Here is an 18017-nt window from a genome sequence, read left to right on the forward strand (position 1 = left end):
AACTAATCATCAAGCCTTTGACTAACTGAATCAGGTGTGTCAGTTTCTGTCCCCCTGTCTGTATGTCCCCTTTCTGTTGGTCGGTTCCCTCATTTTGGTACTGTCGGGGAGCACGGGTGACCTCAGCCAAGAGAGCGAGAGAGAGGGGCGGAAAGGAAGGGCGGTGCGAGTTATTGATAGTGAGAATCAGTCATGTTTGTTCTGCATTGCTCACCATGGATTACCCCATTTTGAGTGACTCATAAGGCCGTCATTGTAAATAAGAATTTGTTCTTAACTGTCTTGCCTAGTTAAATAAAGGTTAGATTTTTTTAAAGTAAAAAATAAGAAAGAAAAGTGTGAAAACCAAAACGGGACTGAGACAGAAACTCACCCGCCTGCTACATGTTGAAGAAGACAGCATTGTATCCGAGAGAACAAAAGTCACCTGGCTTAATATTGATGGGAAATTCAAGGTGTGACTGGTAATGGCGTCTGTCTGCTCTGACTCTGCTTTGAAGTTGTGTATGTGTTAATCATTAAAGTCATCCTGAAATGTGGGTTCCCTGCTTGGACATCCTATATCTTAGCAGGGCAGGTACGGCAGAGGAACCAAAGTCCAGCAGGTAGGAGCCTAGTGAAAATGAACTCAGTCTTACTGACAATATCAATAGGCGAACTGACTTACGCAAAGTGGACAGGCCTGTATATTCAGTCCCCACCCAGTTTTATGGCTCGGTAGCCTATATTAAAGGACGCACCAGATGACTTGGGCATGAGGCAAATTTCCGGGCTTATTTGCAGTTCTCTGTTGTTTCGTTTCTCTTTCACTGGAACAGTGCATGTCGGAGCTTTTCACACACAGAGAAGCAGAACGGGTAAGTGACAAATATTAGTCTTCCTAATCCTAAGCACACTACAGTAGCATGATTTGTAGGCCTACACTTGTAGCCTACATGCATTTAGCTTTTAGCTGTTGAATATACGGTGCCTTCGGAAAGTATTCAGATCCCTTCACTTTTTCCACATTTTGTTACATTACAGCCCGATTCTAAAATGGATTAAGTTTAAAAATAATAATAATCCTCAGCAATCTACACACAATACCCCATAATGAAAAAAGCGAAAACAGGTTGTTAGACATTTTTGCAAATGTATAAAAAAAATGAAAAACAGAAATACCCGATGGGTAAGTATTCAGACCTTTTGCTATGAGACTTGAAATTGAGCTCAGGTGCATTCTGTTTCCATTGATCACTCTTGTGAGGCTGTGTACACCAAGACAGACATAAGGCGGGAGATGGGTGATGGGTCCTCAGATCTCCTGAGGTTCTACAGCTGCATCATCGAGAGCATCCTGACAGGTTGCATCACTGCTTGGTATGCTCGGCCTCCGACTTCAGAGGGTAGTGCAAACGGCCCAGTACATCACTGGGGCCAAGCCATCCAGGACCTCTTTTTATTTTATCTTTATTTAACTAGACATCTTTATTTAACTTAAGAACAAATTCTTATTTTCAATGACGGCCTGGGAACAATGGGTTAACTGCCTGTTCAGGGGCAGAACGACAGATTTGTACCTTGTCAGATTGGGTATTTGAACTTGCAACCTTCCGGTTACTCACCCAGCGCTCTAACCACTAGGCTACCCTGCCGCCCCCAGTTGGTGTCAGCGGAAGAACCCTAAAAATTGTCAAAGACTCCAGGCACCCTCGTCATAGACTGTTCTCTCTGCTACCGCACGGCAAGCGGTACCGGAGTGCCAAGTCTAGGTCCAAAAGGCTTCTTAACAGCTTCAACCCCAAAGCCATAAGACTCCTGAACATTTAGTCAAATGGCTACCCAGACTATTTGCATTGCCCCCCCCCCCTACCCTCTTCACACCACTGCCACTCTCTGTTGTCATCTATGCATAGTCACTTTAATAACTCTACCTACATGTACATACTACCTCAACTAACCGGTGCCCCCACACATTGACTCTGTACCGGCACCCCCCTGTATATATTGTTATTTTTTACTGCTGCTCTTTAACTACTTGTTACTTTTATCTTTAATTCTTATCCATATATATATTTTTTTTACCTACACTGTTGGTTAGGGGCCCGTAAGTAAGCATTTCACTGTAAGGTTGTATCTACACCTGTTGTATTCTGCGCATGTGACTAATAACATTTGATTTGAGATGCTTCTACAACTTGAATGGAGTTCACCAGTGGTATATTCAATTGACTGGACATGATTTAGAAAGGCACACACCTGTAGCAATTGGTATGTGAGGGTGCAAGAACACTGGGTTAAAATGAACAATAACATTCTGCCTTGGAATCTATTTCTCTATTGTCAATGTCATTGAGTAGCCTATACAGTGTCGGCCCAAACTAGAGTGAATTGGATCAGAATTCATGCAGGATCAATGATAACTTGATTTCCAAAATTAAATAGACTGGTGATGGGGAGATTTGTGGAGTAGATTTTGGTCACATAAGATGCTCCAAAACGTCATATTGTCACATTAAAATCAGTGTAGATCTGATGATCTGATTCGTCTGCATATGTCAAACAATACTGTAATCTCCTTTCTTCAGACAGATCAGTCATCAGCCATGGCTTCTATCAGCAGCTCTAACACAGCCTTTGCCTTGGAGCTGTACCGCACTCTGGGTCAGACCAACACAGGGAACGTCTTCATCTCCCCATTCAGTATCAGCTCAGCTCTGGCCATGGTCTACCTGGGAGCTAAAGGAGACACAGCTGCTCAGATGGCAAAGGTAACGCACACATACTCAGATACACAGACATGGGCACATGCACACACACACACACACACACACAGATACACACTGAGAGAGATAGACACACATTCACACCCTTAAAGTAGGCTACATGTAACGTAGATGGAAGACATGACTAACTCTGACTATTGCTACTCAACTTGTACTTTGGAACGTACCACAGCAGTATCTACGTACGTATCACTGTCCAGCTAGTTACCATGGAGAGGGCTATAAACCCACAGGTTACTTTTTCCCAAATGGCACCCTATTCCCTATATAGTGCACTACTTTTGACCAGGGCCCATAGGGCTATAGGCAGGGAATAATAGGGTGCCATATGGGACGCATTTACATTTACATTTACAGTAGCATATTACACCATAACAATTTCTTTGTGTGCGAGATGTACACTGCACTTTATCTGTACACAGTCCAAGCTTGATTTAGTCACCTTTATTCATTTCATCATCATAACCCAAAGGGTTGCAAAGGGAGGGTATATTACCAATAACTTTCTAGATTTACCAGTAAACTACCAGAATTTAGGAAACTTGGGTATGATTTAGACATTTTAATAATGTAAAATATATAAATTAATAAAAAATAAGAGGATTTTAAAATGTTTTAAAAAAATTGACAAAGCTGTAAAATATTATTCTAAATATAGAATACTTGTAAATATTTTTATACTCTTTTATTTATTTTGCTATGTCAACATGTCTTTGTTGTAAATGTTTTGGCACTTAACTGGTGGCAGTTGTGAAAAAAGTTGGAAGAGTTGAAAATGATTCCATTGTTAATTAGAATTTGTTTTTAAATTAATTACGCCATTTTCTCATAGTTTATCCATTAGAAACTCATGGACACCATGGACACAGATATAAAAATGAATACGAATACGAATACATTTTTTAAAAGTTATTCAAGTATACAGTATTTACCAAAGTTACCTTCAATTGCAATAGATTAACTGTAAATGACCACAAATTCTGGTGACTTTGGTAAATGATCAGTTGTTTTGCAACCCTAACCACCATTATCATCACTTTAACCATCTTTCCTCTCTGAATTCTCTCCAGGTTCTGTCATTCAACTTGACTAAAGACGTCCACACAGATTTCCAGACACTCAATGGAGATATCAACTCTCCCTCTGCATCTTACATCCTGAAACTGGCCAATCGCCTGTATGGAGAGAAGACCTGCAACTTCCTGACTGTGAGATTCACTATAAACTATACTTTTCATGCAAGTAACAGCCACACTACCACTTTAGAGTCTACTAATCTATACAATCTTTACACTTTTCGGATATGTTGAGGTAATAATTACATACCCGATGTTCTCTAGTAATACTAGTCCTGTGCGAATAGGGCTTTATTGAAACAGACAACAGACTGGCTGTGCTATTACTGTCTCCAGAAGTTCTACTGTGTTTCCCTATATGCTTATTGAACTGTTCTCTCTGCTGTGTTGGTTTTACTGTCCTCTATATGCTAATTGAACTGTTTCACTCTGCTGTAGGAGTTTTTAGAATCCACCCACAAGTTCTACCATGCAGACATGAAGGCAGTGGATTTCCTCGGAGCAGCAGAGGAGGCCAGAGGAGAGATCAATGGCTGGGTGGAGCTGCAGACAGCGAGTATGATCATTCAACATATCAATCAATCATTCAGTTAATTAATCACATACAGTAACAGTCACAAGTTTGGGCACACCTACTCATTCCAGGGGTTATCTTATTTTTTCTGTTTTCTACATTGGAGAATAATAGTGAAGACATCAAAACTATGAAATTACACATATGGAATCATGTAGTAACCAAAAACGTGTTAAACAAATATTTTAGATTTCAGATTCTTCAAAGTAGCCACCGTTTGCCTTGATGGCAGCTTTGCACACTATTGGCATTCTCTCAACCAGCTTCATGAGGTAGTCAACTGGAATGCATTTCAATTAACAGGTTTGTCTTGTTAAAAGTTAATTTGGAATTTATTTCCTTCTTAATGCGTTTGAGCCAATAAGTTGTGTTGTGACATGGTAGGGGTGGTATACAGAAGATAGCCCTATTTGGTAAAAGACCAAGTCCATACAGTGCCTTGCAAAAGTATTCATCCCCTTTGCGTTTTTCCTATTTTGTTGCATTACAACCTGTAATTTAAATGAATTTTTATTTGGATTTCGTGTAATGGACATACACAAAATAGTCCAAATTGGTGAAGTGAAATGAAAAAAAAGAAAAGAGAACAAAAAAAACGGAAAAGTGGTGCGTGCATATGTATTCATCCCCTTTGCTATGAAGCCCCTAAATAAGATCTGGTGCATCCAATTACCCTCAGTAGTCACATAATTAGTTAACTAAAGTCCACCTGTATGCAATCTAAGTGTCACATCATCTGTCACATGATCTCAGTATATATACACCTGTTCCGAAAGGCCCTAGAGTCTGCAACACCACTAAGCAAAGGGCACCACCAAGCAAGCGGCACCATGAAGACCAAGGAGCTCTCCAAACAGGTCAGGGACAAAGTTGTGGAGAAGTACAGATCAGGGTTGAGTTATAGAAAAATATCTGAAACTTTGAACATCCCACGAAGCACCATTAAATCCATTATTAAAAAATTGAAGGAATATGGCACCACAACAAACCTGCCAAGAGAGGGCTGCCCACCAAAACTCACAGACCAGGCAAGGAGGGCATTAATCACAGAGGCAACAAAGAGACCAAAGATAACCCTGAAGGAGCTGCAAAGCTCCACAGCGGAGATTGGAGTGTCTGTCCATGGGACCACTTTAAGCCGTATACTCCACAGAGCTGGGCTTTACGGAAGAGTGGCCAGAAAAAAAGCCATTATTATAGAAAAAAATGGTGGTGGCAGCATCATGCTGTGGGGATGTTTTTCATTGACAGGGACTGGGAAACTGGTCAGAATTGAAGCAATGATGGATGGTGCTAAATAGAGGGAAATTCTTGAGGGAAGCTTGTTTCAGTCTTCCAGAGATTTGAGACTGGGACGGAGGTTCACCTTCCAGCAGGAAAATGACCCTAAGTATACTGCTAAAGAAACACTTGAGTTGTTTAAGGGGAAACATTTAAATGTATTGGAATGGCCTAGTCAAAGCCCAGACCTAAATCCAATTGAGAATCTATGGTATTACTTTAAAGATTGCTGTACACCAGCGAAACACATCCAACTTGAAGGAGATGGAGCAGTTTTGCCTTGAAGAATGGACAGAAATCCCAGTGGCTAGATGTGCCAAGCTTATAGAGACATACCCCAAGAGACTTGCATCTGTAATTGCTGCAAAAGGTGCTGTACAAAGTATTGACTTTGGGGGGGATGAATAGTTATGCACACTCAAGATTTCATTTTTTTTCTTATTTCTTGTTTGTTTCACAATAAAACATATTTTGCATTTTTAAAGTGGTAGGCATGTTGTGTAAATCAAATGATACAAACCCCCCAGAAATCAATTTTAATTCCAGGTTGTAAGGCAACAAAATAGGAAAAATGCCAAGGGGGTGAATACTTTCACAAGCCACTGTATTATGGCAAGAACAGCTCAAATAAGCAAAGAGAAATGACAGTCCATCATTACTTTAAGACATGGAGGTCAGTCAATACAGAAAATGTCAAGAACTTTGAAAGTTTCTTCAAGTGCAGTCGTAAAAACCATCAAGCGCCATGATGAAACAAACTCTCATGAGGACCGCCACGGGAAAGGAAGACCCAGAGTTACCTCTGCTGCAGAGAATAATTTAATTAGAGTTATCTGCACCTCAAATGCTTCACAGAGTTCAAGTAACATACACATCTCAACATCTGTTCAGAGGAGACTGCGTGAATCAAGCCTTCATGGTCAAATTGCTTCAAAGAAACCACTACTAAAGGACACCAATAAGAAGAATAGACATTTTTCAAAGTCTCGGGCCTAACAACACCAGTGCCTATAATCTGGTTCAGGTTATTAATCAACCTACTAAGGTGTTTACAAACACTACAGGAACAAGATCACCCCCATGTATCTTTCACATTTTTACTAATACTGTAGAACTTTGCTCTAAAGCTGTATCCATACCCATTGGATGCAGTGATCAAGATATAGTGGCTATAAAGTTCCAACAGCTGGGCCTAAAATAGTGTATAAAAGATTCTGCATTTTGCAGCGATACGCCATCCCATCTGGTTTGCTTTTAGTGGGACTATCATTTGGTTTTCAAACACACCTCCAGGCAGTGTAAGGGCTATTTGACCAAGGAGAGTGATGGAGTGCTTGCATCAGATGACCTGGCCTCCACAATCACATGACCTAAACCCAATTGAGATGGTTTGGGATGAGTTGGTCCGCAGAGTGAAGTAAAATCAGCCAGCAAGTGCTCCTCATGTGTGGGAACTCCTTCAAGACTGTTGGAAAAGAATGCCAAGAGTGTGCAAAGCTGTCATCAAAGCAATGGGTGGCTACTTTGAAGAATCTAAATTCTAAAATATAGTTAGATTTGTTTAACACTTTTTTGGTTAATACATGATTCTATATGTACTATTTCATAGTGTTGATGTCTTCACTATTACTCTATAATGTAGACAATAGTAAAAATAAAGAAAACCCCTTGAAAGAGTAGGTGTGTCCAAACTTTGGACTGGTACTGTATATTGTCTAAATTGGGAAATTTGTAGTGCAATACAGGGAGGAAAAAACACAACATAAATACAACAGCATACACAGCCAGAAGAGAACTGGCCACCCCCTCAAAGCCTGGTTCCTCTCTGGGTTTCTTCCTAGATTCCTGCCTTTCTAGGCTGTTTTTCCTAGCCACCGTGCTTCTACATCTGCCATGCTTGCTGTTTAGGGTGCTAGGCTGGGTTTCTGTATAAGCACTTTGTGACATCTGCTGATGTAAAATGGGCTTTATAAATACATTTGATTGATTGAACCATCAGATCTGTAACTAGGATCAGCTAACATGGAACTCAACAAAATATGAATAAATGTGTCTTTGCTTAAATTACATAATTAGAACCATATGGTACTTCTTGTTTTAGATTGTTTCATTTTGTGTGTGTACGTGCATGTGTGTTTGTATGTTTGTGTTTACAGATAAAATCAAAGATCTGCTGAAGCCGGGGACAGTCAGTGCTATGACAAGGTTGGCTCTAGTCAATGCCATCTACTTCAAAGGAAACTGGCTGAATCGATTTGACCAAAAAGACACCAAAGAGATGCCCTTCAAACTAAACCAGGTATTTAGATAGATATCTATGCTGAGTAATTCAATAATGGAATTATAATATAATTATATACTACACTACTAGAAGATATGATGAAAATGGATTCAAAAGCTCACTTTAAATGGGCCTTATTTACAGCAATGGTACAGGCAAAGATTTGACACGTGTGTGTCATCCAAGAGACAAAACAAACCTTCAAGTTACACTGTATAGGCCTATTGTGAATTATATGGTGGTCAGATGAACTCATTCTCCTTGTCTGTTATATTCTGTGATTTTTCAGAATGAAAGCAAGCCAGTTCAGATGATGCACCAGATGAAGAAGTTCCCCTTTAACTACGTCCCAGATTATAACCTCCAGATCGTGGAGCTTCCGTATGTGGACGAGGAGCTCAGTATGTTTGTCCTGCTACCTGAGGAGGCCACTGATGGATCTGATCCCCTAGTGAAGGTATACACAACCTCCTGTAACCTTTTCACACTACTGAAGAAACCCTTACTAATGAGCCATGTTACAAATCCCACAAAGTGGGCTCACCCTATTGGCTCGATGCGTAGGGGGGTTTGCCTTTCATGCCAGCAACCCAGATTCGCTTCGCTGTCCCTCTGTTCAATACACTACAAAACCTCCTACAGTTAAAGTGATACTTCACCCAAATTACAAAATTACATTGGTTTCCTTACCATGAAAACAGACTATGGTCAAGGTACAGTGATTCTGTGGCACGTTATTTAAGTGACAGCCATTGTTGCCATTAATGCTAGTTTTACCACCAGAGGGCATCTTTGAGAAGTTAAGTTATTGAAATGACATGGCGCTGTAGACTTAAGAGTCCTTAAGAGCTGTTATAGCTTAACTTACTTATTGGCATACAGGCCTACTTCAATATACAGTATATCAATCAATCATTAGTTAATTTGTGCGTGTCATCACACAGCATACAAGTCTTACATGTCTTTAAATGCATTCAAGCATTTTAGTTATAACTTGAAATAACAAAGGGAGCCATGAATATTTAAACAATGAATAAACCTCAACATGTCGGCTAAAGCGATTGAATTCAGGAATGCATTTGACGGTTTTTAATATTAAGAAAATATGGCGCTGTACAACGTGACTGGTCGGGAGTAGGCCTAGGCTACTAAGTGACTGCGAGTGAAGAGCAAAAATAATCCTAACATTTCCCACCCTATTTGTAGGCTAACCAATACCCAAACGGAGATCAAATTAAAAAAATAAAATCTCATTTATTCATCAAGCCCAGTCCCCATGCTTGTCTCAGAGCAGCACAAAATGGTGCTGAAAACCACACGTGGGTAGGCTATTGCTTCAAATCCTATTATAACAATTGGATGACTTTGGGAGTTTCAGTAAGCAACAATTTGTTGCCTTCTTTAGCCGACTTTATTCCACTTTATTCCAATAGTTCTTTTATTCAGTGATATTTATGCCCATAGTAATTTGTTATGGATCCATCCAGATGTGGTTAGAAAACAGTGCATTTGGTGGGCTATGCAAAAGTATGGGAGAGGTGACATGCCTTGCAAACATCCATTACTACATTTAAAGTCCCTAAACTCGGCAAGTGTCTATTGTCCTGCTGATAGCCTATCAAGGGTGGAAGGCTTCTTTTGTAGTCAAGAACTCCAGCACAAAGAGAAAGGAGACTTAAATAATTCAACAATGAATAAATCACAACATGTCAGCTAAAGAGATTGAATTCACTAATGCATTTGACTGTTTTAATATTGGCCATCAACCAAAAACACAGCATCTACCTTGGTAGAAATATGTTAATGAATTCATTTTTTTTACTATTTCAAAATGCTTATGTTTATTAGGCTACTGTGCAATGTCTTTAAATACATTGGTCCCCCTACCCTCCTTTCCTATTGTTCTGCTAATAGCCCATCCTCGGTGGATAGCTTCTTTTGTATTAACTACATTTTTTAATTACAGTCATTTACCATTCTCATTCTCGGAATGTAAACGTTGTTAACAACCTGCTACACTTGTGTGAAAAACAAGTGTTTGAAAACATGTTTTCAAAATGTCTCCAACTGTTAATCAACTGTATTCTAAAAAATAAAAACACAGGATCTACAGTGGTACAAATATATTATTGAATTGGGTTTTAAAAAACTGTTTTAAAATGAATATGTTTACTAGGCTACTGTGCAGTCTGACGAAACCAACAGGGCAATGAGAATAGACAACAGAAGCAGGAACAGCATAGGGCTGATTGACTTACTCATTCCTGGCTTTCGTTCAAAATAAGTTATATTATTAAAACAGCGTCTGGTGCTCTCTAACGTGTGGATAGGCCACTGGGAGTAAACGGATACTGTACTGCACTCTGGTCAAAGAGTGATGACAGACACAGAAGACCAGTCTAGGACTTTAATGATGAACCAGAGTATACATGTGGTCTGTGTACAGAGGGAAACAGGATACAAGAAATAGAAAATTACTACAATGTAAATCCAATAAACAATGTTACATTAAACACTCATGTCAACAATCTCTATACACAATTGACAATAAGAGAAAAATAACACACCACAGTTCCTCTCAAGAGAATGAACATTACAGTTACACCAACGGGTAGGCTAATCACACAATTGTACAAAGTGGTAAGGGAACTGGTGAAGAAAGTTACATGCACATTTCTTGTATTTCCATATAGCAACAGGAATATTATAAAAGTGACATAAGTATTTGTTCTGACTTAAATTTGGTCAAAAATGCACAAATATCCTTGCAAATGAAAATAGTCTGATCTACACAAAAGCCAACCTAACTAAGAAATGCATTTAGTTTGTTGCCATGGTGAATAATCCAATAATAATTGGTAGGACACATAAAAGGATACATCAGAGTTTACCGGAACCTCGAAATTAAAATACTGGCAGATCAATAAAATGTCCTTGTAAATCTTATTACATTTAGAGGATTCTAAATTAATATCTAAGGGGCTTTTATACAATTATAATGCAGGGTTAATAATAAATTAATATATTTGTAGGGGTTGATACATTTTTTTGTTGGGGCAAATCTGTTTTTAGAGTACTTAAGCATTGTAAGTTTGCCCATTTTGGGCCTGAGGCTACACTTTAGAATAGGACAAATTTGGGGATTTTTCACACCTAGCCAAGCTATTATAGTATCCTTTTGTGAAAAACAAGTGTTTGAAAAGATGTTTTCAAAATTCCTCCAGCTGTATATAACTACTGTAAATAAAAACAGAATCTACAGTGATACAAATATATTATTGAATTAGATTATTTTTAAACTGTTTTGAAATGTATGTTTATTAAGCTACTGTGCAGTCTGACAAGTAGACATAGCCTACAGTACATAGTAAACATGGCAAAGTGCCTAATTCCTTACATAAGGGAGAGCAGGCCATGTCCAGACTTTCTCTGTGACCTCAAGTACTCATTAACTGTGTCTTTAATGCTTTTTCGGGTTCCATCAGTCAAGGACACAAACTTCTGAGACACACCCGGAGGTTCACTGGTAAGCCACAATTGTCTCGGATTCCATCCCAGTTGGTATTCTGTGTCCACTCGTGGTATCTCTTTGGTTACACATCCTAGGAATAGCAGAACAGCATAACGGTCCGGACGGCCATTGCTGTGTCTGGTGAGCAGTTCGTCAAGTTTTCTTGTCAGAAGAGGAATGGAAATGTCAGTGTGAACCGACGACCTGACGAACCCGCCACGTATGTTGACTCTGCAGGTCAGAGGTGGCGTTCCAGAGCGCACAGGTGTGCCTGGCATGGATTGTGACTCCATCTCGTTCCTCGCCCTCTTCGACGTGTCATTCTCCACCTGACTCTCCGCCAATACCGCCTGGCTCTGGACCAATGGATCAGCTGTCGCCCGTATCTCTCGTATCCCTCAGAGAATGTTTCTCTTTCTGCTGGTCTGCCGTCAATGACTTCATCTCGGTCTTCAAAGTTTGAATCTGATCCATGTGCATCTTCATCAGATGAGCCGAATGGTACAGCCCTGAGCCCACTATCGATTACAGTGGCCTATGGAATAAACGGTAGATAAATGAATATTAAAAGTGACTACAAACACGCAAATGCTGCGTACAGAAACACATTTTAAGAATCTAGCTAAACTAACCGCTTTTTGGGGAACCAATGTATTTTTTTATGTTGTCTAGCCCTTTGTCCACTGATCTCCATGGATGGTTGGGTCGGGTGAGAATGACCAGGATCTCTATTCATTTAAGTGAGCAGATTATGGTTTTCAGGAGGAACGGTAAATCTACTGGTTTACTGTTAGACTTGGGGATTATGTAGCTGAGATGTACAGTAGTTGAAATGAACATCTACATTTTGAAAGAGTATTTTTATCATTATTTTATTGACAAAAGCATAAAGATGTTGATGAACAAATACTGTACTGTACAAATACTGTACTCCCTCCAATTTAGGATTGGAGGATTCTAAATTTAGATCTAAGGGCATTTTTCGTTAGGGCAAATCTGGTCTGTGAGAATCTAAGGGGCTTTTATATAATTTGAATGCAGGGTTAATAATAATAATAATCGCTAGATAACAGATTTGCTTTCAAAACTCATTAAGAGACAGCTTCTGTCTTCAATATAATCATTAATTCAGAAGATTAAACCCATAGGTTTTAGGCCTGCAATAGAGTATAATAATCCCTGCCTTCTGGGAATGTTACAAATTAGAATTTTGGCTGTTAGATGCACTAAAATCAGCCAAAGTCAGCCTTTAAATGCTTTATTATCCAAATGTTTAAAGTGCGTGTGGGTGATGGAGAGAAACAAAATGGTGCAGTTTGAGGCCATGAGGCGGAGGGTGACGCAGTGCTGGAGATAAAATAAATGAGAAGGGGAAAAAAGCTGGAAAAATAAAGCTTTGCAACATGCGTCTGATTATTCATTATGAATACGATTGATTTTGTTGACATTCTTCATTGCAACCACAATGTCACGAATAATTGAACACACACAACATGAGCAGATTAACTTGGTCCAAACAGGCAGAACATTTATTTTTAAAGAGTATCAGAAAGAGTGTTGGTACTTATTTATTTTGATCCAAAGCCATGAATGAGTGAGTCACTCTGCTGACTCTTTCATTCCGTTTCTTCTTCACATCAGCAAAGAAGGACTCCGTGTTTCAGAAACTCACTTTATATAGAGGGGCTATCACTCTTTCACACGGTGGTAAATAAAGCCTGTTTTTTTTATTTAGAATGATTTATTTCTGTTTTCAGTGAGAGAGAAACCAAAAGCCCACCCTGCCTATAAATCCTCGTTCGATGGTCCTGGAGTTAAGTTCTCTCTAGTGCCAGAGAAGAGAGACTCTCAGACTGTAAATATTTCCATTAATTCTTCAAAAAGATAGTCAATTTGTGCCACAGTTTAGACATCCAAGAGATCAGCGTTCTAATTCCCCCTTGTGATAGTGTGGTGCAATGACAGAATCTACCACTAACAGAATCTACCACTAAACTCTAAACTTTTAAAGAAGAACCACTGTGACAGCATTCCATGTGTTGGTTTTGTTTCCCTGGTTTCCAAATGCTAACGTTTTAGCATTTGTGGCAAAATCCAATGCAAGTCATGGTACCTATATTAGCATTTTCCACGCATCATTTGCCACTAGGTGGTGGACTTGGCTCAGGCCCGGGTAGGCTGCTGAAAATCCCACTACTACAATATCATCTATCATATGTAGGAGTGTCAATGCTGCTACGCCTCTCTACACTGATTGGGTTTTAACTGTGTGTGTTTCACCTTCTTTCTATACTTTCTGGGTTTTAACTGTATGTACCATTTTAGCTGGAGAGAGAGCTGACCATGGAGAAACTGGACGAGTGGACCAGCAGGGACAACATGGACACGGGCACAGAGGTCATAGTTCACCTGCCCAAGTTTAAACTGGAGGAGGACTACGAGCTGAACGAGCCCCTGACCCAGCTGGGCATGAAGGACGTGTTTGAGGGGGGCAGGGCCGACCTGTCTGGGATGAACGGGGAGGGGGGGCTCTTCCTGTCTACGGTGGCCCATAAGGCCTTTGTGGAGGTGAACGAGGAGGGGACGGAGGCTGCCGCCGCCACTGCTGGGATAGTAGCGTTCTGTATGATCCGAGAGGAACACTTCACAGCTGACCATCCCTTCCTTTTCTTCATCAGGCATAACAAGAGCAAAAGCATCCTCTTCCTCGGCAGATTCTCCTCTCCTCAGTAGAAGACTGGTTAAAAAAAGCATAAAGATTTAATTTAATTTCTAACATTTATTTGACAGGGACAAATGAACATCATTCAACATTTCTGTAAATGTGGCAGATTTAGCAAGCTAGCTAGTAGCTAGTTCCATCAGCCCTTGATTGAATCCGCTATAAAAAAAAAAAAAAAAAATAAAATGTCTATATTTGTCTGTTTGAAAAGTATTATTGTGTGCGATCTTGGTTCCCTTATACACTTATTTTGACAACAGAGCAATCTGGGATTCAAATAACAAGGGGGAGAAGTAAACAGCTGAGAGTTGGGTCTGGAAAAATGTAGTCAAGTAGCCTTGCACAAGCTGATAAGACTGCTCATCAAGGAGCCTGTCTTCTGTTTCTGTAGCGTGAGGCAGCTTGTATTCCCCCTGGACAGGATGCTAGTCTATTGCAGGGACTTACCCCAATCTGTCTACTTAATGCTGAGTGCTAAGCAGATATGCACTGGGTACTATTTTTACAGTCCTTGCTTGGTATGACTCGGCCGGGGATCGAGCCACTCAAAACACAAGGTCTCTGAAATGATTGAACAAATGCAACCACTCAAATACATAGGCAGAGCTATAGATGCAAGGACCGACCATCCATTTTTAACCATGTTTTGAAGCTGTGTTTGTTTACAATATCATAACAGAGTTGAACTAAACTAATGAGAAGGATGTATGAGATGTATTCAGAAATCAATGGCTATCCAGTGCATTAAAAACCTATCCAGACCCCACATTTTGTTATGTTACAATCTTATTCTGAAATGAATTAAATTTGTTTTTTCCCCTTATCTGCACACATTACCTCATAATGAGAACGTGAAAGCATTTATTAATTTTTTTTGCAAATTTATTTAATCGAAAAAATAAAAATAACTTATTTACATAAGTATTCACACACTTTGCAAAATTGAGCTCAGGTGCATCCTGTTTCATTGACCATCCTTGAGATGTTTCTACAACTCAGTTCACCTGTGGTAAATTTAATTGATTGGACATGATTTGGAAAGGCTGACACCTGTCGATGTAAGGTCCCACAGTTGACAGTGCATGTCAGAGCAAAAACCAAGCCATGAGGTTGAAGGGATTGTCTGTAGAGCTCTGAGACAGGATTGTGTTAAGGCACAGATTTGGGGAAGGGTACCAAGAAAATGTCTGCAGCATTTAAGGTCTCCAAGAACACAGTGGCCTCCATCATTCATAAATGGAAGAAGTTTGGAACCACCAAGACTCTTCCTAAAGCTGGCCGCCCGACCAAACTGAGCAATCGGGGGAGAAGGGCCTTGGTCAGGGGGGTGACCAAGTACCCAAATGGTCAGTCTGATAGAACTCCCGTGTTTATCTGTGGAGATGGGTGAACCTTCCAAAAGGACAATCATCACTGCAGCACTCCACCAATCAGGCATTTATGGTAGAATGGCCAGATTGAGCAACTCCTCAGTAAAAGGCACATGGCAGCCCGCATGGAGTTTGCCAAACGGCACCTTGTGCTCAGGTGCATCGTGTTTTCGGCAGGAAAAGGAAGGAAGCACCTTGTTTCTCAGATTCTCTGGTTGGAAGAAAACGAGATTGAACTATTGTGACAGATCCTTGATGAAAACCTGCTCCAGAGCACTCAGGACCTCAGACTGGGGCGAATGTTCACCTTCCAACAGGACAATGACCCTAAACACACAGCCAAGACAACGCAGGAGTGGCTTTGGGACAAGTCTCAATGTCCTAAAGTGTCCCAGCCAGAGCCCAGACATGAACCCTATCGAACATCTCTGGAGACCTGCAAATAGCTGTGCAGCGATGCTCCCCATCCAACCTGACAGAGCTTGAGAGGATCTGCAGAGAAGAATAGGAGAATCTCCCCAAATACAGGTGTGCCAAGCTTGTAGAATCATACCCAAGAAGACGAGGCTGTAATTGCTGCCAAAGGCGAGGCTGGCTGATGCTGTAATTGCTACAATGTACTGAGTAAAGGGTCTGATAACTTATGTAATTTGTAAGTCGCTCTGGATAAGAGCGTCTGCTAAATGACTTAAATGTAAATGTAAATGTGTTTACAAGTAAGGTATCAAGACGGCGCCGAAGAACATGGCTGACATTTTACATTCTCCCAACCAATTGTGCTATTTATTTTTTTGGTGCGTTTTGTATAACTTATTTTTTACTTATTGGGTACATAATGTTGCTGTTACCGTCTCTATGACCAAAAATAACTTCTGGACATCAGAAAAGCGATTACTCACAGTGGACTGGAAGAAAGTTTTTCCTTTAATAAGTCCGACGAGACTCACGGGAACAGGCGCAGATCCACACCTTTTGTGTGAAGAAAAGACACCGGAAAAGGGAACACAGATCGGGGATCCTTCTGAGAAGCCGAAGGCGAGCGAGTAAACTCCCAATGTCTTCCATTCTCCTGGCTAACGTGCAATCGTTAGAAAATGAAATTGATGATCTACTATTAAGATTATCCTACCAACGGGACATTAAAAACTATAACATCTTATGTTTCACCGAGTCGTGGCTAAATGAACAAACGGACATTATAGAGCTGGCGGGGTTTTCCATGCACCGGCAGAACAGAGACGCCACCTCTGGTAAGACGAGGAGTGGGAGTGTGTCTCTATGTCAATAACAGCTGGTGCGCAATGTCTAATATTAAAGAAGTCTCAAGGTAAAGCTCACCTGAGGTAGAGTACCTTATAATAAGCTGTAGACCACACTATCTACCAAGAGAGTTCTCATCTGTACTATTCGTAGCTGTCTATTTACCACCGCAAAGCAAAGCTGGCACTAAGACCACTCTCAACCAACTCTATAAGGCAACAGGCAAAAAAGAAAATGCTCACCCAGAAGCGGCGCTCCTAGTGGCCGAGGACTTTATTGCAGGCAAACAAATCAGTTTTACCACATTTCTACCAGCATGTCACATATGCAACCAGGGGAAAAAAAATCTTAGACCACCTTTACTCCAAACACAGAGATGCATGCAAAGGTCTCCCCTGCCCTCAATTTGGCAAAACTGACCACAATTATATCCTCCTGATTCCTGCTTACAAGCAAAAACTAAAGCAGGAAGTACCAGTGACTCGCTCAATACGGAAGTGGTCAGCTGACGCAGATTTGCTAGCACAGACTGGAATATGTTCCTTGATTCATCCAATGGCATTGAGGAATACACCACATCAGTCATGGGCTTCATCAATAAGTTTATCGATGATGTCACCCCCACAGTGACTGTACGTACATATCCCAACCAGAAGCCATGGATTGCAGACAACATCCGCATCGAGCTAAATGCTAGAGCTGCCGCTTTCAAGGAGCGGGAGACTAATCCGGACTCTTATAAGAAATCCCACTATTCCTTCAGACGAACCATGAAACAAGGAAAGCATCAAGTCAGGATTAAAAATTAATCCTACTACACCAGCTCTGACGCTCATCGGATGTGGCAGGGCTTAAACTATTACGGACTACAAAGGGAAACCCAGACGCGAGCTGCCCATTGACGTGAGCCAACCAGACGAGCTAAATGCCTTTTATGCTCTCTCCGAGGCAAGCAACAATGAAGCATGCACGAGAGCACCAGCTGTTCTGAATGACTATGTGATAACACTCTCGGTAGCCGATTTGATCACAAGCTTTAAACAGGTCAACATTCACAAAGCCGCTGGTCCAGACGGATTTCCAGGACACCCTGGACCCACTCCAATTCACGTATCGACCCAACAGATCCACAGATGACGCAATCTCAATCGCACTCCACACCGCCCTTTTTCACCTG

General features: G+C 40.6%; 1 protein-coding gene across 1 annotated transcript; it reads left to right on the forward strand.

The window, feature by feature from the left end:
- Positions 1 to 722: 722 nt before the first annotated feature.
- Positions 723 to 14976, forward strand: LOC135556229 (leukocyte elastase inhibitor-like). The gene is made up of 7 exons (XM_064989247.1): positions 723 to 857; positions 2568 to 2750; positions 3836 to 3973; positions 4280 to 4397; positions 7853 to 7995; positions 8267 to 8434; positions 13814 to 14976. The coding sequence occupies exons 1-7, from the start codon at positions 822 to 824 to the stop codon at positions 14219 to 14221; spliced, it is 1194 nt and encodes a 397-aa protein (XP_064845319.1). The 5' UTR covers positions 723 to 821; the 3' UTR covers positions 14222 to 14976.
- Positions 14977 to 18017: the final 3041 nt, after the last annotated feature.

The sequence above is a fragment of the Oncorhynchus masou genome, chromosome 15, assembly GCF_036934945.1.
Source record: "Oncorhynchus masou masou isolate Uvic2021 chromosome 15, UVic_Omas_1.1, whole genome shotgun sequence".
NCBI lineage: Eukaryota > Metazoa > Chordata > Actinopteri > Salmoniformes > Salmonidae > Oncorhynchus > Oncorhynchus masou.